Source organism: Haliotis cracherodii, unplaced genomic scaffold (genome assembly GCF_022045235.1).
Source record: "Haliotis cracherodii isolate W230 unplaced genomic scaffold, xgHalCrac1.p SCAF_4, whole genome shotgun sequence".
NCBI classification, from domain to species: Eukaryota; Metazoa; Mollusca; class Gastropoda; order Lepetellida; family Haliotidae; genus Haliotis; species Haliotis cracherodii.
Window position 1 is genome coordinate 42,234,699 of NW_027266297.1, and position 26,324 is coordinate 42,261,022.

At 38.5% G+C, this 26,324-nt stretch overlaps 1 protein-coding gene across 3 annotated transcripts in view; it reads right to left on the reverse strand.

Annotated features, from left to right (window-relative positions):
- Positions 1 to 321: 321 nt before the first annotated feature.
- LOC139478942 (transcription factor AP-2-beta-like) overlaps positions 322 to 26,324 on the reverse strand; it is a 60,430-nt gene continuing 34,427 nt past the window's right edge. Inside the window, exons 1-7 of one of the 3 annotated variants that reach the window (XM_071261642.1) lie at positions 24,171 to 24,502; positions 23,152 to 23,622; positions 12,828 to 12,885; positions 7,799 to 7,955; positions 3,431 to 3,549; positions 3,040 to 3,181; positions 322 to 1,840 (exon numbers count right to left, since the gene is read on the reverse strand). In XM_071261642.1, the coding sequence (XP_071117743.1) occupies positions 1,531 to 1,840; positions 3,040 to 3,181; positions 3,431 to 3,549; positions 7,799 to 7,955; positions 12,828 to 12,885; positions 23,152 to 23,622; positions 24,171 to 24,311 (1,398 nt within the window). In that variant the 5' untranslated portion in view covers positions 24,312 to 24,502 and the 3' untranslated portion in view covers positions 322 to 1,530. Of the gene's footprint in view, positions 1,841 to 3,039; positions 3,182 to 3,430; positions 3,550 to 7,798; positions 8,004 to 12,827; positions 12,886 to 23,151; positions 23,623 to 24,170; positions 24,503 to 26,324 lie in introns of those variants that run through there. The other 2 variants (XM_071261641.1, XM_071261643.1) reach the window with 2 other exon arrangements.

A 26,324-nucleotide genomic window follows, 5' to 3' on the forward strand; every position in this document is an offset into this window, starting at 1 on the left:
GTGCAATAGACGACCATCAACCACATACTTCCTGCAGTGGGTTTTGATATTGCGTGTAAAAAATCATTCGTCATGCAATTAATGCATGATATAGCATCCGTATGACGTATCTTAATAATTTATATCACCATCAGGTACATTTGAGTACATGGCAATGCTAACCAATCAGAATGTTCCCTGTGCGCAATCTGACCGATCAAAAAGCTCCAAGATGCATCAATTATTGACCGTGCCTTTCCCTTTTCACTGTGCAATGTTGTTTGATGTTAGAAAACACAAAAGCAATGAATATTTTGACCCACTTTATTTCATCATGGGACTGGTACCTACAAATTTTGGTCATAATCGTACACATGATATGTAAATAGACCCGTTTTCACGGTAAGAAATAAAAAAATGACATTTTTTACAATTCATTTTAAGTTAATGTCGTTCTGAAAGGAACAATAGTTTAAGTGTTTTCTCAAATTTGGGGAAATAAGTAGAAAAGAAAAATATAAAACTGCTGTCAACAAGGTATCTGCCTCGAGGTTTCAACAACGCTACCGATCTTTGCAGAAAAAGTACGTTCATAAATTATTCAAGGTGATCTCGCACTAAGTATGCCAAAGAAAATAAATAACAATTAATTTGAGGATGAGTAATGTCATTTTCTGCAAAGGACGGTACCACCGTTTCTCTTATGAAGTATGTATTCGGGCGAATAGCATTTTTTGGACTAGAATAAATAACATCACACGTCTTTGTACGGACGCATACGGTAATATCATACACAATGGTCTCTCAAATATACAAAGGACACAGGGAGAACGTAGTACAACAATTATTAGGCGCTACGTCAAATAACAGAGGAATGCAACTTCGTTCATTTCATAGAAAACTAAGAAAAGTATATCTACCCGTCTATTTTACATATCCTGCAAACTGAAGTCAGTTCACAGAGTTCTGAAAGTTAACATTCACAAAGGCGAGGGAGATAGATTTGGTGAATTAAGTATTGTCACGTGACTTTCTTCACGTGTCGGAGATGTGTTTACCTCCGTTGTCATGGTAACGTCCTTTGAGACAGATTATGTAGGAAAACCTTGCTTTCCTTTTTGAGTTAAATGTGGGAGAAAATGTCACCTTGAGCACTGCCCAAGCAATACAGAGAACCAGAGGATCAATTATATTGTCTGTAGTTGACACTTCTGGACTCATGCACCACATGCACGCACACATGACGTCATTCGTGACGTCACAATATACCCTGCAGACTGATGACGTAATAGCCACATCAGAGACGTATTTTTTGCACCAATGTTCCGATATGACATCACTTCACAGACGGAATGACTAAATAGCCCCGCTTTAAACACACATCCGCAGTTTATGGAATGTCCCGGCATTCCCTGCAAGCACATGACCCGTGACGTCAGCACACAAACTCGTGACGTTAAGATTTCTTGCGGGAGCTGTCCACACGTTTTTGACACAGACATACGAAGTGTTAGCAGCATCAGGAAATCTCTACAGGAGTCAGCCGTCCTGCTATTCGCGTCGATTTTCATCTTTATCGCTCTTAGATTTACCATTACCGTCCATTGAAGGTACTGTTGGGTTAACCTGCGCCGTTTGAGAGGCAGGGTAGTTCTTATCAAGGAGCTTCAACATTTCATTTAGGTAACTCTGAACAGCAGTCAATGAGGCGATAACGGCTGGGGATCCGAACCCGTGGGTGATCAGGCTAAAGTGCGTGAGGTGACGCTGAATATTCGGTTCCAGAATTGGCTGTGGCCGGGTGTTCCCCAAGGGTGACCGGTCCTGATTCAGCAGATCCGTCAGTTCTTTGACGATTTGCCTGGGAAGACAAAAATAATACATATAAACATCAAGAAATCGTCCCAGAATTATTTTATTATTTTTAGTTTTATTGTCTTGAATCGTATTAGTTTTGTTTCATTTTCAAATATACAAATAATTTTTTTCAAATATATACCATATTTGAAATAATTCTGTTAAAATTAATTTTAAAAATTCTTTTGTTACTACATACCAGAAAATAAATACCCATTTATCCAAGTACTAATATTTTCGTACAGTGGTTCAACCCTACGATATTGACAAAGTGCCAATGTGTAAGCTTATGGTGAATGTTTCCGTCTCGTTAGTTTGTGTAGATAACAAGATGTGACAAACATATTGTTGACACATCCAGCAAATCCAGCAAAACTCCTTAAAGATCAAATTGCAAGTAACCTGGAAATCAGTGATTATTTTCAAGACGATCTAACTAAGTGAAAATTCTCTTTCAATTCCATCATCGATTTCCCAATGATTTTCCCTATCCTTCCTCCTTCAAATAATTAGCGTAAAGACGCTTAATTCACAGAGAAAACGGATAAGCTACCTGTGAAAACATTAAGCAATTTCGGACACATTTCAAACATCAGATCCCATCAATTTGACAGGTTGTGTTGAAATGGAAATTGATGGATTTCGCGCAACTAGCGACCGTGTTAAACCGAGAGTCAATATCTTAAGGAGAAAGCTATATGTGAACGCGGACTTGTATGCAGGCTTAGGGAGGGTTACTTAAAAGTTTTCTCGAGGATAATTTCAGTAGTTAGGAAGATGGACGTCGCAACAGTGCGTTAATGATATTTAGTGTCGAAAAAAATATTTATTTCCTGCGTTGCGGTTGAAGATGTGTTGCTAATATCTCGATAATCAGCTGTAATACGAGGCAATCAGTTTTATAAATGGAAGCCCTATATGAAAATTACATTTAACTTGTCAATTTTCGTTAAATCATATTAATGTCAATGTTTGAAAAAATCCCGTCATGTCTCTGAACACAAATAACAGAATATGAACTGAGTGTTTTGATGTTTTAAGATGAAGTTGAATTTTGATAAATCTTGGAAATGTTTGTATTTAATTTTGGGCATATGTATTTTTTGACAGATTAAAAAGATGTATAAGTCGTTTCACATTATTTTTCCTGTAGAATTTTGTAATATAAAACAAAGATGAATAGGATGTCAATGTAATGCTTACTTGGCTGCTAGGACCATATTTTTTCTATTATGGGTATCGCTTGGATCCGAGTATTGTCGGAGGTTATATTCCGCACATTGTCGTGATGGGAATTCTGTCTCGCATATATATCCATAGTCTCGTGCAAGCCGTATTGTCTCGCCTGTTATAAAAAAAGAAGAAAACATGATATTTTGTAAATAAATGAAATATCGAGTGAGGATTAACTGTGACTTCCTTACTGCATTCACGACGATACTTACGTACAATACGCTTTGGTCATATGAATATATATTTCTTATTAAAAATATTAAATTTAACATATTTTGACAGACTGACACTGAAGTTTGGAATGTATTTTTTCTTAATTGTTGTATTTATTTATTTACATACACGAGTGAACGAAGCATACCTTCGACAAGTGACGTGAGTAGGGTTACATTAGCTGCCTTTCTTCTGCCGGCTGGTAGACTGAGACCGATCTTCTCTAACTTGTCTCGAAGAGATCTACCACCATTCTTGGACTTAGCTCTGAAAAAAATGATTACATTTAAAATGTTGCCATAACAGACTCGTTACTGTTACTCGACCTACAAAACGTGTCGTTTTAATCAACAACGTGTAAAGGTCTTAATGTCGCCTTTACGACTACCGGAAAGAAGGCTAGGTTGGGTAAGTTGTGTTTACGACTACCGGAAAGCAGACAGCTGGCGCGAGTAAGACACCGCAATGTAATTTACACTCGTCACAACGCAGACAAATCACCAATAAGGGGTCATCATTATCGACACAAATTTGGACCTCCCTAATTTCGTTAATTCCCCGTTTCGAACAGAGATTTTTACGGATGAGAGTCCCCGAGAGCCATTTCTCGTATTAATCCATTTTCGCAGCAGCTCATCGAATCTACATAATTCCACACTCGTCTCGACTGGCATCTGCCATAGTTCACCACGGCCTCTTTAAGCATGATCGGGATTGAGTGATCCGCCGATCGATCACGTCTGTGATTGGTTGATCAGCTCGCTTCCTCAGACACCTGGTGAGCAAACTGGTTGGACAAGTGTTAAATTAGCCCGATTTTGGCGTAATCACCCTTCCATAGTTTCAAGAGATCATAAGCGACTTTCAGTCCCACTTGTCTAGTACAACATGTCGGGTTAAGATGGCAAAGCCCAATAATTAACTTGCTCCTCACTGGAACGTGAGATGTCTAATTAAAGAGGACTCGTTAACTTTATGGTATTTATACAAACTCGACGTTTCCGACAACTGTCAAGTAGTAACGAGGACAGAAATATCTCACTCAGAAATACCCACATTTTCCGAATAATTACAGCAGCGCATATTAACAGCTACTATCACCAACCTTCGGTTGAAAACGTGACATTCTTTTCTTTACAGCTTGTTTAAAATAGCACTATTTTTTTCAGAATTGATAGAATGACATGATAGCGATGCGGTCTGTTTGTCTGCTATGCTGTAACATATGGCGCATGTCTACACTTCACTGGAAGGACTACTTTTTTGCAAAGCGACAGGAGTGCTTGGTGAAGGGATAAGAATCGGACCATGGTTTGTTCGTCAGGAATTCCTCTGATGTTTCGTGGAAGAGCTCTTCAGCCCTCCTTCTTTCGACTTCCAACAGTTTGACAAGAAAGTAGTCTGCGATCCTCTTTTCTTGGTGAATAAAAGAGACACGGCGAACGTTGTTTGCAAACTCCTCTCCAGGGAAAAATGGATTTGTTCAAGGCAATGAGTCGGTTGCTCGTGTTTGGCGGCTCCAGACATGGACAATAGCTCCCTGGGTTCCGCGTATGCCGAAAACTCTTGAACTGGCTTGGATTGCGACTAATTGGGAGCGACGCACAGGCCCCTGAACTCGCGAGTTGCGCCTCACCAGACAATATTAACGGATGAAGAAGGAAAGTCGATGGGTGTTGAGAAATTTCCAGGACAAAAAAAAGAACCGTGTTTGTAGCTGAGAAGATAACTTGGTGTTTTCAAACCACGTGACTTGTTTGTGTTTTTCCGTGACTTCATAACCTCATAACCGGAAACACGTGATGTTGTTAAACCTGTCTACTACGTCACAACAGACTTGAGTTATGCCGGTTTTAGGCTCTACCTTGTGTGGTCTTATGAGACTGTTTGATTAACTCTTGGGCATGCGCTAAAAAATTACATATTTTTAAAGTTAATATCGTGACTTGCTATAATGGTTATCAAAACGACGGTTCATATAAATCAATAAATTATAATTATTATTTCTCGGAACAACGAAATAAAACAAAACCTATTTAAAAGAGAACCTAAATAATTATTTAAAAAACAAAACAAAATAAAAAAACTATTACTGTATGCCTATTTCATAGAATTAATTTGTTTCCCTCCAAAAATAAATACTCAATAATTAGTCTATTAACATAATGGACTCTCGTTCCTTCACCCCCACCTCCGAGAATGTAATCAGTGATCCCTCCCTCATAACGCGGACCCCTATCCCCGACTATGGCGCCGGATACAGTGAGGTCTGCAAGACCCTACTCCAACAATTATCGGCCAATGCAATTCATAGTCACTCGAGCTCTCAACATCGCTAAATTCCAACCTCCCTGTTTGGACATTCAAGGATGCATTACATTGTAGACAAATTGAGTCGACACTTCATAAAACAAGCAAATTGTAGAAGGGGGTTCGACTCGGATGAAGGGTTAGCGGATTTCGTTTGATGCTTCGGAATGCTATCAATAGCGTTTATGGATTTTTAGGTGCATTATACTTTAGCAGAGATGAGAAATTGAGCGTTTTTGCTGGCGAATTCCACTACCGTAGGCTGTTAGGGGGTTTCCATAGCAATCTACTGATCAGAAAGAAGTGTATTCTGAATCTGAAATATAGACACTGCAACTGCCACAGCTGATGATCAGACGTCTGGCTAGGACGCGCCAAAAGGACACGAAAGGTCCTTGGACATTGTCCTGTATAACTCATTTGGATTCTTCGCTGAATTTGTGTTCCAGTGGATGGTTTCACAACTCTACTGCTACTGCTCCGGGTTTTAGTGTTCAAGTTTCTTTGAATCAGACACTTGCAACCCCCAGGGCGAACTTCAAAATTTCAGCTCAATGTTATAAGCAACCATCTTAAGTTCCACGACTGAGATCAAAGAAGAATGAGCTACTTGGCAAGGAGAAATATGAAAGATTCTGGAGAGCAGTTTAACGCGTTATTTTCGCTTAATTATATTTTTCTGTTGTACTTTTTATAAACGTATCTCATACGCGACATTGTGACAAAAGAATTGATTCCTTCAGAATAATATAATGACATAAAAAGGCGAGGATGTTTTAAAATCAATGTTACAAACAAGCGTGCTTTGATATCCATGTGAGAGTATATCTCAAAAGCTTATCTCAAGGATTTTATACATTACTAATTCACTTGATCTGCGATAAGATTCTTTGATCTTCTGACAGCACAGCTCTCAGTACATTTTTTAGCATGCATTATGAAATGATTTGGGGACCATTTTCGTCCTATATTCATGTAATTCACCTTTCATCTGAGTCATTACAGACAAATTTCTAAAATTATTTCCTTTTGAAATTGTACACGGCATTTTCTTGCGAGCGAACCTAGTAATCTGCAGTAATCATCGCGGCAGTATAACATTTCCTGTTAGTCAGGCGATCACCAGGGTTCTCCTGTGGAGGTGATAATTGTTCGCACTTTACTCATCGTAAACTAGACCCGAACAGTGGTTTCTCCCGACGATCACAGGCCGGGCCACTTTGTCATGAAATCTGGCGTGAAAATGCTATAGAGAGTAAACAAGACATTACTAAGTGCATATGAAGTCTGCATTATAAAGGCATACAGGAGTTCCACATGTAGCAAGAAAGCCTAAACATCTCCGCGCCGCTTCGCCTTAACAAACACAACAAGGCGTTATTGTCATGGTTTCGGAGGATTCATAAAAGGAAAACCAATAGTGTCAAAGGCCGTTAGAACGGTTTTGGTGGGGTGTCATGTCCACCGGCAGGGGGTCTCGGCGACACAAGATCGGAGAGACATGATTAAAAAGCTCACTCCAGCCCTCTTGTGAAGGACTCAATGAAGGATCGGAGAAGACCCAGTTCATTACCTGATTCAGCTGAGCGTGAAATGAACGCAAGCGACTAACCATGGGCTTGTCGTTCGTTGACGCTCAGCACAATGGCGGTTGAACAAGCTGCGCGGATTTCTAGCAGAAAAATGTATTCTTGGTTTCAGTCGGTCATGTAGATGTGATAACAAGGAGGACGAAGGTAAGCAATGCTGGAGCAGGGACAATGGTCAGAGGTGATAGATACTTGAAAGGTGGCTGGACAGGTGTTGAGTTACCTGGCCACACCTGAAGACCGGACAAGGAAAGGCCTCCATGTGTCTTCATATTATATCCATTACAACGCACGCTCTTTACACCGCTAATAGGTGTACACTTTACAAAAGGGAGGAGATTATATCTATTAGTTTATCGACGGAACGTAGTCGAGTCGGTGCAAGGATAATGATAATAATAATAATCATCATATTGAAGACGCTGAAATGATATCTATTGTAAATGAGTTCAATTGATATATTACGTATTATTATTATTATTATTAGTAGTAGTAGTAGTAGTAGTAGTAGTACACTACTAGACATCCTATTCGACCCTTTGTAAAGTGAATTGCCATTAGCGGTATATTATTATTACTTTTTGTGTCATGAACGAATAAATGGTCTTGACACTTACCTTCTAAGAACGCCACCGAGGAGGGAAGCATTAAGACATTCAGGGGGAGATAATCTCCTCTGCACTTCTGCGACCGTGACCTTGTACTTTGACGTTGAGCTGAGCAGGGACAGGCGACCAGGGACAGAACAGAAGACGTCGGTAGGGGAGACCACGCCTGAAATGACCAGATCTTTATTGTTTTCGTTCTTGGGTCGGATTCCGGCTGCAAAGATAAAGACCCTTTAATTAGATCTTTATGCGAAAATCTATGTGCTGCTAATTACTGAAAGTGCAATGCCTTTCGTATGGCTTGTCCCGCAGTTTCAAATTATCCTCCCCGTGAACAGTTCTTTTGATAAATTCGCACTTCTATTGACGTTTCTGAGGCACATTTTCGCGTAAATTGTATTAAAATACATGTCATAAAATCCTCAAATACTCTACGAAGGGACCCCACTGGGCGGCCATTTTTGTTTTTTGGGGTGCTCGGCGTCCGAGTCACCTAGCAGGATGTCAACGTGCCATTAGCCGGCAGCTGGGAATGACAGCCGACGACCATTTATTAATTGCCAACGTTAAAACCAACTCTATCACAGACCAAATCACTGATATTCCCAACCATTTCTTGAATGACACAAATCTGTCTCAATCGCCTTGCCTAAAAGCCCCTTTCTATTATGACGTGCGGCAAGGGGAGCAACCCGAACGCGACCTCTGACCCTGATTTGCGACATTTCTCCCGACCTTCAGCAGAGTAGCTCCGGGCTAAATAAAGAACACATCGACATTAACCCTCACGCTTGCAAGTGCCGAGCTGAATATTTTCTTTGTTTTTATTGGATGTTGTAACTCAAACCAAATCTGATAAGCTTCCGTTTCTTTCAGTGTCATTTTGGGAAACATAGACGCGTATTTTGTAACGAAACAAAAGCTTCCTTAAGCATTTATGAAGATAGGGAGGAGATTGGATACGGTATGCTACATAATGGTTTATTTGAGCCTCTAATCCATCATATCAGCTGTGCTCGAGACTGTAAGATGAATGTAATCATTACAGTCTATACCTTTAGGTTAAAGGTCGTACATTAATCACATCGATGGGATCCTTCTAACCGAACAGGTATTCAATAAAAAAAAAACTTATTTGGAGAATTTCTTTAAAACGGTACAGAAGAAGAAATGAAAGTTGATTCTTGAAACAATACTCTATAAAAGAGTAGAAATATATCCTGCAAAAAAATCTAAAATAAATAAATAATTGAACATGAAGTATTGTTTATAAAGTGTGCAAACGGATTTGTCATAAGAATTATTCGGTTAACCATATATTTATACTGAGAGACTAAACCGGAGGCAGCAGTGTTGGTGACCTCATCAATGCATGTGCTGATTGAAGGTCGGCTAAACACATGCCAGTGCATCGAACATCAACGGCGTTCCCGACATATTGCCATTAACGTTACCTCGCAGTGCAAACCCCTGCAATTTGGAAGCTACCTGAGCGAGGTTTATTGATAATCAAAACAGAACAAATATTTATCCTGCCCAGATTGACGGAAATTTCTCATCTTGCTTCCTGTGGCGAAAAAAGGCAGCCTGCTCAGTGCCGTTTGATCAGACGGTTAGGCTGTACATGTTCGGGCCGGGCATCGCGCGTTTTGGCCGCCTCAGACTGCGGTAGAATGTAATCTTTTTCTCTTATACGTCATTAGCTCAACAAATCGTTATGGCCCGCATTCATATGTGCTTTTATCGCATCATATGGACGGGCGAGATCTGAATTACGCTGATCTCAGCATGCCTCTTTGATCTGAACACGCTAGCTAATAATTGATCTATCAGGGGATTCTCAAAACATCTGAATGATCAAAAATTGGATTTGTCTTGTGCTAAAACGACCGATAGCGACTTGAGATGTCAGCGAGCGGAGCATACAGAGGGGCAATCAAATGCGAGAATGGACAGGCGCGCGCACTCAACTCTATGGAATTGTGGGAGGAAACAAAGACCCGCCATGTTGTTCTCTTCCTGAAGTGCCTTCCTAAACAGGGGGCGCTGACAAATGAGATACAGCGACAAGAGCGTTCCTTGCGACCAAAAGCATCCCTGAAAACGTTCAACAACCCCTTCTGTTTGACGAACCCCCTGCTGTTTCGAAAATAAAATAAACATTGTTATTTAATTTCGGACGAAAAAGACCTTTTTGGGCTGAATTGATGTCTCGGACCCAGACGAGACTTGACGAGAGTCTGCGAGTTCTTGGTTTGAATGAATGAGTTTTATCTGTCATTTCACTTTGAAACTAATATAGAATAGCTTGAGTGTCAGCCTAGAATAAAATATCCAATTATAACGAACTTTAAATTCGATGTAGACATTTCAAAGATCAAATATTTACACTGGCACTTTTGGTCTGTCATTCTCACATTGTAAACATTCAACATAAGAGGCCGTCTCGCTCTCTTATTGCTCTTTGAATAAAATTGTTTAATTCGTTTTAGATTATAATCTATATTTTTCCAGATTCCAACATGTTTTCGTTGCTTCGGATGGTGTAACCGGATTGATAAGCTGATAAAATATTCAAATCAATACCAAATATCGTCAGACGAGGCAGTATCTTACAAGCAATAGAATTAATCTGGTTGCTTAATTTCGCTCGTATCTCTACCCCTGGCTCTTCGTGATAAAAGGATTTATTTCTCACGATGAATAAAATGCGGTTATTAAATGTTTATCAGATATTATGTTTTATTCAAGCTATTTGATTAAAACTGTACACGGAAGTTTTCCCAATTCTATTGCCGACTAACCCGCCATATGTCGGAAGTCACGTGATCAAGTGCAACGCATGCGCTGAACGTAAGCGCAATTAACTTTGGTGGAGTAATATAACAGCACACGTTTGCTCAATGTTTTCAATTGACAGCGACCATGACGAATTGCAACCCTTCCATTCAGTCAAGTAGACTTGTAAATATTGGCTACAAACGATGTTAATTTGCCCTATCAACACTGGCGAAGGGCCTCGGAACCTAATAGTTATTATATCAGCTATTGCACGTCTTCATGGTGACAATCGACTCTATTTACCTCTTAAATTCTCTCCCGAGTTCAAATCTCAACGGCCACGAATAATTTTAGGTTTCCCACGTGGACACACATTTTAGAACCTGATTTGCTTAATCAGAACTTTGTAAAAACGAACAGAGCAAGTGTGAAACAAGGCTTAACTTTTCACCCATGAGTTTCGGGAATGGAATTGGACGTCGGTTTTCTTTTCACGAATCACGAAGTGGAAACGGGAACATGGCTTTCTCCAGTATTAATCCATCAAATTTAGAGAACGCCCCCAGGGCAATCAAAGCCGGGAAGCTGTCCTATCAAAAGTCAAAATCCGTTGTGCCTCGAAATGAGTAGGTTTTCAATTTTATCAGAGGAAACGCGGAAGTGTTGGAAATTTTACAAGAATTCTCTCTTAAGACCCTGATCCCAGGGCGATGGGTTGACTGAAAATGAAGGCATACTTTTTCTAAAAGAGTTGTTAATATTTTTTTTTAAAATCACCTCAACATGAAATATATATAATTCCACGCACAACAACATTAAGAGAACTATTTATTCATCCCTAATACAAATCGAAGCCATATATTTCCGTGAAATAGGTATACATGTGTTTTTAATTATTTCAATCTAGTCAAAAAAATAATCAATCTTATCCCTTCTCGCGACAACGAGATTTCATGCGTTGTCTTGTCCCAAAATGGCCTCCAGCGACACGACGATTTTTTTTCTGCCTCCTAACCAGTGTGACAGTCGGCAATTAGCTCTGTATGAAGCTTATGAGGAGGGCTCGGTGTACCCCTATATGACTGTCGTCATTTTCCTGACACACACGACTATCCTTTAGCAATGATAAACCTCAGCCATGCCACCCTTGGTTACACACGGGGTGTTTTTTCTCCGAGTTATAAATATGAGGAATAAGCACCGGGCAGCGCCGATCTAAATCCGAGAGGGCGTTTTGCCCAAGGGAAAGGGAGACAAACGTCTTTCAAATAGCTGTTTTCAGGTTTGTACTGTGGATTAGATTATGATGCGTATCAGACATAGCCTTGTGATTCTATCTAGGCTGCCACTGAATCAAATTGCGAACTAACTTAAGGTGTATAAAATTACAAGGTGTCAAAGCAGAAAGATGTTAATTTGTCAAAATGGGAAATACAACACCGACGAACAACGATGGAGTCAGTATAGCGATCGTGTCGGGTTTAATATAATGAGTGTACATTTGTTGCCCCTTCCCGCTCTTGTCTACTCTTAGATGGTGAAAGAGATCATTATATTTCATACTCATAGCCTTAGGTCTACCCCTGTGAAAAGCTACACCTTTGTAGTGTAAATTTTCCTAATTATAGAAAATTGTGGATGAATAAATCTCTTATATTTACAGGAAAGTTTCACATTGTAGTGCGATTTATATGATAATATGATTTACTTTGGCTTAAATCCACTGAAAATAAATTGCCTCGAGTTGATACTAAATAACCCTGATTTGAGTCTTCTATTAACAATTTAGTTGTTATAATAAAATAGCTATTTTCAAATGAATGATTCATAGAGTTTTTTAAAGGAATTCGTTAAGGTCAAAATGTGAGCCAAATTTGACTTCTTTTCTCTAAACGAGTCTCCAATGTGTTGCAAAATTCTAACAAATTATTTTAAAGGTCCTGCTTTTACCCCAGCAGCCAAACACAATTCGCATAAGTAAGCTGGATTTGTCTGGAGAAATTTCGAAAGTAGGTTTTAACGCAATGTGTTAAATGAAATTGAGTTAGAAGGGTAAATATTTTTGCAGCACAAATCGATCAGCAGATTCCCCGTGGGGAAGTTTCTAGGAGAAAGAAAATCTGGTAAAAATTTGAATTAATTTAACCTAAACGTGAATTGTGTCTTCTCCTCAAAGGTTGCTTTCTGACACTTACATTAGGTCAGATATTCTTATTTCGTTAGTTTTATTCGTTAAAAGTAAAAACAATAAACTTACCTTTTCGTATAACTGTATTTTGGTCTCCATGAATATAATTCGTGTTATCATCCACGTGCTGAAACAAATAAGAAACCCCATATAAACAATGTAAAAGGTGATGTCAATAAATCAGATTATCACAATAAACAATGAAAAATATTAAAACTACATCATAAGCTTCAAAATATGTTTAGAAAACAAACATATTCTCATTCATGGCCAGATTAGTTCATGAAAACCATTTAGCATGTTTCTACATTTATATATGTATATATCGTGTCACAGGTTTAATATTAATATTAATGTAAAGATCTTAGTTGATAATATTGTGAATATTTCTAGGCTACTGTCATTGGTATTTGACAACGCCTTAAGATTCTGTAAAGGTGACTGTCAAGCGGAGCGGCAAGATCAAAGCTTTCGTTCCTCTACCTGTCACAGGTAAAGTTAGATCAAAGATAGGAGAGAAACAGGGTTCTGGTTTGTTCATGTTCACGATTTCTCGGGCGAATGGCGAACAACTCGCGCTTTTCATTGTGTTGTTTAGTACCTGGCGCAGGCAAGTACTGGGTGCACGTGTTTTATATTTACAGCAAATGACTGAATATTTTATGAAAATGTGTGAGAATGAAGTTATTATTTCGGTCGATTTAAGAGCGTTTAGAGAAGTACATTAATCAACATGCTGGCTGGTAAATGTGGGTTACTTTGAGAGAGAGAGTTATCCTTGGTTTCACACAATGTTCGCTGTTATCTGTAGATATAATCGATGCGACTAAACACGAGAGGTGGCGAGGTGAATTACATCCTGGACAAAAATGTAATTAATTTTTCATGACAATACGTTGTAGAAATATTAATTGTGCGTTGAGATCTATTTCGTTGTGTTTGGTAAAGACGGACAGGACATGTTTCAGTCAAAATAAAATAAAAATAAAACAAGACTAATTTTACTGTGAACGAATTATGCGTGTTTGAAATATATGTTATATACTACTGAGGGACAATTTAGGGAATATATACACCAACTCAAAATAATTTGACGAAATACTCAAAACTTTGAAATTAGATGTAACGAAAAAATGAAGCTTTTGGGGCAAAAAACAACATGTACAAGGATAAAAAAAGATTATGTCCCCCATACGATCTCTGTATAGAAACAATTTACCAACAAACATATCGTTGTATAATCATCTTCACATTCACCGGATCACGATGAAATAAATCAATAACTCGTCTGGAGGCAGTCATTTCACCTAAGCCAGCGGAAGGTGTGATATAGTTTTATGTGTATTACGTCATCACATATTGAGCTGTCACGTGCAGATACTGCACGGATTGCATGCCATTCTCGAGTCACGTGAGGACGTGCCCTGAAGCAAGATGGCTCGATATTAGAATCAAGCAAAATTTCAGCATTATTTGATAACGAATACCAGCAAAATTTAACAATCGTAAAGGAAAATGGCACGATGTGATAAACAATAGTTGTTGACATATTTATTGTTATAATCTGTACTTGTTTATCTTAATTTGACCCTATTTAATCAAATAAAGACGTCAGTGTATGGGGGAAATCATAAAGAACAAAGGATATTTATATGGAAATATTATGAAAAATAAACTGTGAAATTCGATTGTTTCAAACAAAATAAGAAAAAATAGAGCATAGAAATTAATCTTATTCGCCTTATGATGCCGGAATGAAATAATTATTGTAAAATAAACATTTAATTGAAAGTTTATTTGTTTTTCTGGGCGACAGAAGTTATCTTACTGAAATATATTAATAATGTATTCCTTTCTCGTATCTTTTATTTCCGATTGTTTTAATTTGCTGATTGATGTGATTATTTAGCTTTGTGGAAATTCTGTTCATTGACAGTAAGATAAACTTTGGAAACGACATGAGAATAAAACATTAATAGGAAACATGACACACCGCTTCCTGTGTTTACAAAGGTACGAAACAACAACATTTGTAAAAAGAACACCGCTGACATTTGACGGGGAAGATTTGTGAAGATTTGACACTTTATATGTAAGTCTAATTCATTTGTTTGTTCACATTCCAACGAGGCAATTCCGTCATAAAATATTCACCGTAGAATAATGCCTGCTTGTAAAATTCGTCAGTACATCTCCCAGGCAAACTTAACCTTGTGAATAAAATGTCAAATTTATTTGCAAATGAACCAAACATCCATTCCCAGCATAAACACACGACTTCATGAAAAAGAGCCCTCAGAACTACACACTTATTTTCATATGAAAGAAAAGAAAATACATCTCTCTATTTTATCTCTTGAACAAGCTAGAATCAACATTTTTGCATACTCTACGTATATGGCAACATAGTACTTCTTTGAAAAACGGGAAGGGCTTGGTCTCGTTCGCACCTTCCCAAAAATACAAATTCAAACACAAATTAAGATTCTTTTCAAATACGGAGGCAAAAGCTCCACGTCCTTCAGTTCATAGTTAACACAACTCGTTTCCATAAGCAAACTGGTTCAGAAGGCCGAGTTAGATTTTGAACATGGCGACAATAGTTTGTGTTTACTAAGGTTGGTGTTCTGCCAGGAGTTCACACATTATTCTACACTAATCGTCTGTCAACGCTCTCTAACCGAGGACTAGTGTGTGCTTGGTGTATTTCAATGAGTCCTACGCGGTACGACTAGGAGAAGCGGACGAGGACTCCATTGTTGAGCATCCTAGGTTGTTATTCCCCAAATCTGCAACATTTCCCCACTGTATGGTCGAATCATTCGTTGCTTACTTTCAAAACGAGAGGGACAATTGCGTTTAATATATGTAAACATCACCTACGACAGGCGGCTGTGAGAATACCACGGAAAGAAAAGAGCCCATTATGTTTGGCTAAAGAATCCAGGTCCTTTTTGGAACATCTACCTCGGTCGCTTATACCCTTATAATTCACAGGGCTAACTTGTACACTTGTTCATAACCGGTCTCAATCCAAACAGATTATCAATTTAACTACGATAAAGGATTTGTTAGGGGAGGAAGTTGTGGAAACTTTTGACAGATAAAGCTCGAGGAGGGGACATATTAATTTTACTCTCGCAATATCAGACACTGAAGCACATGTCGAAGGCATTCCAGCATGCTTGATCGATAGTAAGCCCAGACTCCTCGAGAGCTTGCCCTGGAGTTTTTATACGCTTAAATTTGTAGCGCTGAGGTTTAAACGGTGAACGGGACAGAGTGAAAAGGCGGGGACCAGAGAGTCCTTTCATTTCATTTCCATTAAATCAAACAGAAATTTACCAAATCCGACCTTCGTGAAGGGAAAGGGTCTATTTTGCTCCCCATTCACTGAATGGGGACGAGAGTGAATTAATTTCTAGTTTCGTGAAGGCGATACGCCCTGGTTCCGTCATCGCTTTTACAAAATGCATGCTTTTTGTTAATTTCTTTTTTTGAAAGGAATCCATCAGCAGCAGTCCGTCGAATTTATTTCAAGGATAGCTAGTCATTTTCTCTTAATTACATGATAGGTGACAAGCACGAGAGGTTTTAGCGATACTGGTTATTTTTTTAAACCAGATCAGAAAAACATTATATATTTTTGTAAACCTATCATATCACTAAAACATAACAATGCCGAATCATTGTTTACTTACAAAAAAATACCTTACAATTCATCGATTGGTTTCAGTTGGAAAAGGTACGTTAATACTTAATTATTGGTTTATCATCTCCAAACGCTCACAAATTGTTTAATTTGAGGCGTCCTTTTTCCTCATATCGAACGTGTAGGAAGGTAAACCTGACCACGTGACCTTGACCTTCCTTTTGTACCGGAAATAAAGACGTACAGTCGCAGACATGCTAGAATCAATAGAGATCCATGGAGGTGGTGGCGCATTTATCGCTTCTGCGCAAGCCTTTAACACGTTTATATGTGTCATCAAAGTAACAATGATCTGTTTGATAATGCATTGATCTGACAACCCTTTGTTCATGGCGAACATTTGTGACAACATATTTCATGGTCCCGCTTCATTCTCCATACTCTCTGCTAATAATATACCATGAACGCTGGCCTTAAAATACACAAAACAATAATTTTGATGTAAATGTACACAATAATATATACAGAATCGATGCCAGTACATATGCACAATGATTAGCACTTTGTCTCCTGCAGACCGTATATCACAATCCAAATATTATCGTTGTCTATACGCACCATCATGTTAACTGTAGCAGTGTTGTAGAACAATTGCATGTACTAAGGTATTATTGGTGTTTATAAACACGTAGATGCAAGCTACTTATACCTATAAACGTGGCTTTTACACATTGAGTGGTCATTTATCTTATGAGATTGACAGTACAAGGTGTATATTGTTGAAGAAGGGCTATTGTACAGTATAATAGCCACTATGCTAAAATACTCGACATATTTCTATCATAATGAACACATCTTGGATCTGATCTTGCAGTATGGGAAAGCTGACAAGGTTGAAGGATCAAAGAAGTTCTTATCCCCTTATAATGAGACTCTTCCCCGTCATATTTTCACTTTTTCTTTGACAAGAATGTCTATTGTAAGCATTAAGTCTATGATACAGTGGAGGGCACCTTAAGATGATGGTAAGGATTTGTTGAAACCTTAATGCCAAACGCTATGTTCCTCACAAGATATCCTTCTAATTGGGGGTTGAGCGGTGGATCAAAGGAGTTTTTTACAAAGGCAGCTTCGGTGGGAGCAAGGGTTTCTTTTTCTTCCCCATGAGGTAACTTCTCCGTTGTAAACTCACCTATTAGGGACGTCGATTAACCCACCATGGTGCGACTTTTCACGGTACGGCTTACAACAGAGCGCTCACTACATGGGTCTTCCAAACACTACTCAATTAAATTCACCGATGTTTTTGATCTGTGATCACAATTGACTTTGAGTACGGTTCATCATTAGAATAGTTGTATCTCAAGGATCAAAACACTTATGGAGTTTATTCCCAGCGGGACTGTATTTGGAAAAAGGAATGGGGGTCGCCTGCTGTGGAACGAATCTGTATAGCGGGGTCAACCCCAGTTGGTCCTCTAATCTGTATGAAGATCACCTCACGAGCTGCTGTTGAGTTTGTACACCTGTATACCCACTTATTATCACCGCACCTTGCTCAATCATAAGGCTCTTAACAGGGTTCCTGTGGTGATCCCGTCGTTTTAACTTTCTCACTGTTTCAACATCCTTGATATACAGGACATAAAATCCGTCTCGCTCTTGTGATTCGAAGTAGGACATCCTTTGATACGGGATTATCAACCTTGTGGTAGGCCCGGACTTAATACTAGCCTAATTTATATTTAATTGTTACGTGAAAGGGGGTTTATGGCGGTTTCTTTTGACGACATTATCGAAATGTTTGTAAAATGAACCAGCTAATGACTCACATTGTTACACAACCATTACAATACATTTTTACTCATATCCAGATTTTCTGTTAAATGCATTTACAAATAAGATCATAATTACATCATATATTATTTATCAAGTGAACACGTAGATGTGTCATGTGTAAAACATCGTATTTTCGAGGCAAGGAAGATGTAACGGTTTGATATAGGACACATGTGCATGATTACTTGATACAAATATTATCTAGGTCACGTATTTACTAAACTCTCAACAACTCTCGTCCTAGCCGTGTTTTGTCCGAGTTTGATGGATGGTTCATGTCCAATTCATGGCAAGCTGACGACTCCTGAAGACAGATTGCTATCTCTGTTTCGTGAACATAGATCAGAGCGAAGCAACGCAGTACAAAAACTACTATATTTGCCGTTATAAGACTTTTTTCATTCAGGTCTGAGATGCATCTTAACGCTTCCAAGGGATTTATCGTCTAAAAACTGAAGAGCATCTTAAGCAAAAAACACGGAATAGAAGTCCGTCTGGGTAACTTAAACAAGTCTGGGTTGATAGAAGCAGAGTTAGTTGACATTCCTAACCTATGGCTGTGGAAAAGAGGTTATAGGACATAAATAGAACAAACCCGCATTCTCATATTAGTTTATTATGGATCTATAAGCTAAGACTCTTCGGCATGAATGCCTTAAATCCGTCTGAACGCCTATTAATTTGTTTTTTCTTGTGTCGAAGCATTTTCTGATTATGCTCATAAACTTTGTTAAGCAACCTCTATCCTATAACGATCTGCGCCCACCCACGTTATATTAGTAATTGTTTAATACCTGGCGTGTAACGGCAAATAAAGCCAAATGGAATGCATTAAGACAAGCAAGGCCTTTACTCAGGTGAAGGATCAGCCATCCTCCGTTGCCCACAGTCTCGGCCCGAGAGGAGTCAAAATGGCGGCCAGGTACGACAGTTAATTGGAAGATCTCTATGCATGGACGGTCATTAAAGCGCCAATTTATCCTGACTTTTAGGAATCTAATTTCGAATCTTGGGATAATAGCACCCTTGCCTCGGCCAAAATTACACTCCCGTGAATGGTAATGTCATTCTAAGCGCCCGTGTGCACAAGTTGTCAGTTCGCGAAGCAGACGATACGAATTACGCAAGGGTGACCGGGACTGCCATTGACAACAAATCACGTGCAATGTCTACTTGAACCACCTTGTTCCCCCGCCATTTGGGCATTTCAATCAGGCGAATGATCACAGTCACTATACGAAATCCTTAATGTGCGTTTAAAATACTGATCGATACAGGGTTTGAAACATCATTTCAGTTGATAGTGGACTTAATTAAAACTTGATGCAGACATCGGGAGTGATCCAATTCGTACAGAAGGAGCGACTTTGCCTGGATTGAACGGGAATCTGATGTCGCGCCATGATACTCTAAATCCTAGATTAAGTCTTGTTCTCCGGTGCGGGAGTTCTCACATACATCAAGAACATAATTTGAGAGGTGATTAATTTGTTGAGGAGACACGCAATATTTTCCGAATAACAGAACCAAAAGGTTATGACTAATATTTTCCTGTTTAACCCTTAGGATCAACAAAAATAGATCATAATAAAAAAAAGATTCAAAACATAGTACGGAAACAAAGCACTTTCGAACAAATCTCGTATATATTTATTATTTGTAAACCAATGCCCTTTCAAAGTATTAAAATTACCTATCTGATAAAATGAAACTGTCAAGTGTTCATATTTCAAGCATTCGGTTACATACTTGTTTTTTTTAAATATAATCAACATGAACCTTATATTGTCTCTTATACTCCCATCACATGTACCTACTAAAATTGTCGAGATAAATAATTGTTAATGCGTTTTCTTCCTTGGGTCATTATTTCAAGCAAATGCCAAGAAATACAGCTGGCAGGAGTTCATGTGCCCCTGTTATGACCTCGGAAGAACATGTTCATTTCTCAAGCTGTTGACATGTCGTGTCAGAATATGCATACAGCCTGAAAGCCTGCGAATGGGCGTATATTTCATTACCATTTCAGACATACATTAACTCAACAATAATATTTCAACAGTTACAACAAACTAAATGAAATCCTTCCCCAGCATATGTGGACTGTTTAACAAAGGCCCTGTTTTCGTTCAACTCTCGTTTTGTTTGTTTTCCCATCCTTTACAAATTTTGGCCAATTTCGATTCGTGGTGGTCACTCAAAGTGTCCATTGGTATGGAAGGATTTCCAACACTGGTTGCAATTATCGTGTATTACAAAACTATGACGTAACACAACCGCTATGTGTATACCATGCAAGGTGCCACACACAGAAAGACGGGGTTGTTTGTATTGATAATAAAGGATCAGGGAGCGCCCCCTGTCAAACCCCAACTGAAGTTTAGGTAAAGTGATGTAAAATGGGTCTTGTCGGGTGCGTTGGACACGTATGAAAATAAACTTAAAACGCGTCACACGTGTTTGTAAGTTGATAATTGTCACCTCAAAGACTCTCATATTTATTCGACAAGTCACAATATTTGCATAATTGAAATACGCGATATTTGAAACCCCCTCTAATGCTGAGCGAAGCGAGAACCCAGTCATGTGTATAATGCAAAGGTTGTCATCTTTTGTACAAATTAATAACATTATCCAAGCAAAAATAATTAGAAATTGAAATAATGACAACCTCCTATTATACAATCTGTTAAAACTGAACAATGTTTTTATTAAAGATACATAGGAAAGAGAATGATGTTCCTCACAGAAAACATTTTAATTTCATCGTAGCAAATGATACAGCTTGTATAATGTATTTGGAAAGGTTTATGACAAAGGACTGTCTTTGAAATCCTTAGACAAGCCGTCAATCCTTACTCAAACTGCTGGTTTTCGCAAAGGAATTACTGCAAATTAGGCCTCACAATATTACAATATTTGCCAAATAGAATAATTGTCACACAACATCATGTTAAGTCGGAGACAAGAAGTCATTCCGTGAGAGATAAAAACTATAGGGCGGAGGCAGGCTTAGAAATGAGACGAATTTAACATTAGATTATCTTCACTTGTCATTCGCAGTAATTCAAAACAGGAAACAAGCGTACGGCGGAGTTCTAAGCAAGCTTTCTTGACCTCCCCTCCCCACCAACTACCCCCGCATGCTCTCGGTGTCTCCCCCGGGGTAGCCCAGCCCTCTCCTGGTAGAAATAAATCCTCCCCTCCTATCCCAAGTCTACTCTGATGAAGCAAGGCTTTGACAGCAGAGCATCTGGGGATCTTTGCTAATTGCTCGGAGTCTTGCATTTCATTTACGTTATTTGTTTAGTTCTTGAAGCTTTGTTTTACACACGACTTAGTTTAATAAAACACGGCGTTAATACAAAAATGATTAACACTGTTTTCTGATTTATTTTTAATGTGGTTGCTTATTTCGATATTTTCTTGACAACCCATGTTTGCTTATTTGTATAGGATTTAAAAACCTAAATACTGCGTTCTTTGATAAATATTAAACTTCTTGCATACAATCTATTCTGTTTCACTGATTGACCTTCATAAGTATCATATAAAAAATAGACAATACATCATTATTACCATACTGATGGAACATTGTATTTTTTCAGACAAATTTCAAATATTTTATATTCTTTGCTCTTGGAAACTTGATAATATAATTTTGAACATATTTTCCAGGATCCCACGATATGCGATATTATATTTCAGGGATACTTTACCTAGTAAATTACCCCCTTTTAATAAAAACCCTTACGTATAAAGGGTTCTTGTCAGTCTTTCAAGATGACAAGGGAGAATGCATGACAGCTTACTGGTTTCAATGGGGATCGCAGATTTTCGCGGCTTCCTCAATTTGCTGGGTGGCAACCTGAATGGTTTTCGTAATCACTAAAATCTATTTCTTCCCCTCTTTAGGAAAAACGAGTACTCGTCTCGAACGCTCTAAAAGCGAGGCCACGCATGGGCGATTATAGCGAGACCATATATGATCATGAGAAAGTTTAGTAAAACTCAGGAATGCGTGACATTAAAATGTGCCCGTGTTTTCTTAGTAAAGATGGTACGAACGAATGTAAACACAAGCTAGGTTAGTTTAGAAATCCTCAATCTGGCTTTGGATGGGATTGACCGTTTGACATGTTTTGCTAAGAAACAATGCAATATGCTCTATATTAAGATTGCTCCAGATTCCGTAAATGTCTTTTGAAAATCGAAAGAAAAACATTTTACCTATCGCTATGAAAACATTGAATATATTTACTCAAACCACCGTAACTGAGTTTTAAGTGTTTATCTTAGCGGAGTATTTATTATTTATGATAATCGAGTATTCATGTTATTTCTAATATAGATTAGATGTTTTCAGGAATATGAAATGGGATTTAAGATTTGATATAAATAAATGCTTGTTTCTGTTGCTGTTAAATTTTCTTTTCGTCAGTTGCAAATTTAATAAATTTTGCAGAATATATTTTGTAAAGCACACACACTTGACTGGCGTCCCTGTTTGCAATTTAAACAAATTGGTTCATGGATATTAAATCTGCAATAACACCAACAAAGTAAATATTACCAGAACTAGAAAAAAATCAAACATGTTCTTACCACATTTATACTTTAAAAAAGAAACTAATAAAAAACACCAGGAACCTACCAAACATTTACTATAACAAAATACCCATAAAACCAAAAAATACACTTATACCACATAGTGACAACTTCTACGAAATAAATTCTCAATATGTAAGAGAAACACAAAACAATAACATAATGTGATGCAACATAAAATGACAATAATATTTATAATTCCATAAAAAGGGGAAAATACATAAATATACTAAAATAATTGCTACACGAAAATTAAATACATTTATTTGTCTAAAATAACACAAAAATTCTTACCGGAGTGCTGTCTTCGAGGGCTGGCAATCCTGTGTGTATATTTAACATGCCGGGGTCCTGATCCAACGTTAGCCCGTGGTGACCATGCATAAGGACATCAGGTCTTCGGACAGAGCCGTAGTCGGCCCGTCTTGTGTCATATGTTGGAAGTCCAGGGTGCATGGTATGGAGACCGTCGTCGCGATGTCGTAACACATTGCGCTCACTGTGAATTTGGTTGTAGGGGTGCTGGGGGGTTTGGTGGAAGGAGTTAAGATGAGCATGGGCGTACGGATCAACATTGGCATGGTGGTGAAAGTCTACAGGCTGCTGGGGAGGGAGGTTATAGGGTGGGGGGAAATAAGGGGGTTGGAAATCTGTGGTAGGGGTGTGAGAGAGACGTGGTGCCGTTGACGAGAACGAACCCGACCCTCCGATCGAACTGACCAACTGTCCAAGACCCCCTTGACCCGACAAGTCGGGGCGGCGATCCTGAAATATAATATGAAAAAATAAACAATATGTTCATATTATGTAATATATGACATGAGCATGCAAAATGACACCTTCTACTGACCTCAGCCCATCCACGCTCCTGGCGAAGCGTGGTTTAAAATTGGAACAAAATTCATGATAATCCAATATTTGCCAAAAAAACATTCTCGTCTGAGAGCAATATGGCTGCGTGCTGTATGTGAAAGCGCAGACGACAGAATGGGAGGCAGGTTTGGTTTGATGGTGGCGAGCTCAAGACAAAGTATGCCTGTGAGGCATCCACAAAACTGAAGGCCCGGTGAAGTCACTCACAACATCCGACAATACATACACTATAATAACCTACGTACAATTCCAGCGTCTGTCAAGCGGTCACCTATGCGTCTCATTCGCTACACCTGCCCCAAGCAATATTTTCCCATTCAAGCAAATTCTGAATGATGTGTATTCAGTTAACGGCTAAACTAGCATTACCATACAGCGGTTACAAATATGACGAAAATGGCTTTGACAATGAAATGATCAAAGAGTAATTTGCTAACCACCTCATGCTCCAAAAGACCGAACGCTGAAGGCATCTCGCTTCGTTTGTCAACGTAAGTTGGTGATAGACGGTCAAAAGCGCTGTGTTTCGAATCCGACAGGGATATACTGGTATCGTTTCCTAGTGTACTAAGATGGGACATCACTTAGAGTCCCGAGTCGAGCTCATTTGTCCCGTTTCCTAGTTGGTAGAATAAAGGGTAAATCCACACAACGACAAAATGGCCTTCAGATACCACTCCGGGTAGGCAGTCTTGACACTAGCAGACGACACTTTGGAAACGAATCCACGTTGCACTTCGGTAGTAAAGAGACTATTTTGGGCCTCAACAAGCCTAGAGGCAGTTCTGTAATAACAAACTACTGCCTGTAGCTCGGGATATTTGGGGCTTGGCCTTTAGTACAGTCCAGAAAGTGACGAATGACAGCAAGAGTTAGTGAACGCCTAAATACCCATGGCAGATGTGTCGTGCGATCTGATTGGCTAGACGTGACGAGCTTAACTCGCGGTTCGTGTTTTATCCCTTTAGCTCTGCCCCTTTCAACGGGGGTCCTTTGTAATCCCATCACACGAAAACGGGGGCGATTAGCACAGACCCTCAATTAGTTGAATAGAACCTATTGAAAACGTTATTTGCCTAAGAGCTTATGCTTTGTCAGCCTATGAGAGAGTAAGGTATTTTACAACCCTTGGTTGAGCGGTATGTCTAAGTCAATATGAATGACAGCAATCGAGGTTATACCTGCAAAGTACTTAAATAACCAAACTTAGCGACTTTTCACACGTTTGAAAAATACTCTGTTCAATTATCAAACAATAACAATAAAACGCTGTGGATTTTATAGACAGCAGCGCTCGGTGTACTGGGCGTCCTTTTGTTTCTTTAATTTAATTTTATGTCAACAAAAAACAAGCTGCCAGTCCAAATAAATAATATTTACAAAGTGACAGTAATGTTGTTTGGTATTTGACGTTTGAAACACCGATTCTGAAAGAGGGTTTACCTTAACCAAACCTTTGTCATAAATATCATTGAAATATATTTAAATAAGTATGTATTTGTATTCTTTCAAACTATTACTATTCGAAACGAATAACTTAACATAAATCTAATCCTACTGTGATTGATTAACGTCAATCTAATAGTCGTACTGCTTGATAAATATCAATATTTTCGATAAAATATGTATGCATTTTTATACGATAAATGTGTCAGCTTATGATATCATAAATATATGTTGTTTTATATGTAATCTTTCTTATTTATATGAATAATAGAAGTTCTAAATAATATGCAATGAAATATTTTTTATCAGTTTTTGAAGAAAAAGAAACCAAAACAATAGTATCATCTCAAGTTCGATCAGTGACATTAAAACACCCATTTCAATTTGACCGACAATTCTGAGTAATATTTCAATGTGACATTTGACGTTGTTCAATATTTTAGTCATAAATTTATGTCATGTTTATTTCATAAAATGCAGACACCAGTTCAGGGATTGGCTTGGTTGATTTCAGATCAACGCCATCTATGTATTGACACGAAATATGTACCTGTTGCCCTAAACAACACGTTCACACCTTGTTTGACTCATTTAGGCATAATTTTTCCGGAGTGGTTACGGTTTGATTCGCATAGCGTAATGATAAATATCCCAGCCAGGCGTGATGCGACAGACTGTACGTAAAGCACAGCTGCCTGCTGTAAGTTGTCTTTAGAAAACTGACAACGCATAACACTTGCCATATGCCCTTTAGCAGAATGTTACTTATCGCAAACTAAGACACCCCTTAAGGCACTACGTGAACCCAAACATGACAATTTAACGGGATCTATTAATTGCATTTCAGAGTTACAATAACAGAGAGAAATAATCAATATTGAATATTTACATGGTATTTGGACTATGGGCATGAACGGTGTGCTGACCTCAACATCGACAAGTGTATATTTCAAGTAATTGACATCATTTACATTTCACGCATCAGCATATGTTTAAATTACACGGTTTTTAAGCTGGGTTGTGTTTGTGTCGTAAAGTTTATTATATTCTATCATTTGATTTCGTCATTTCTTGACAGACAGTCTTGTCTCTCTCTTGACATATGCATCTCATGCAATCAACACTGCTTGACTTCTCGTCACTCATAT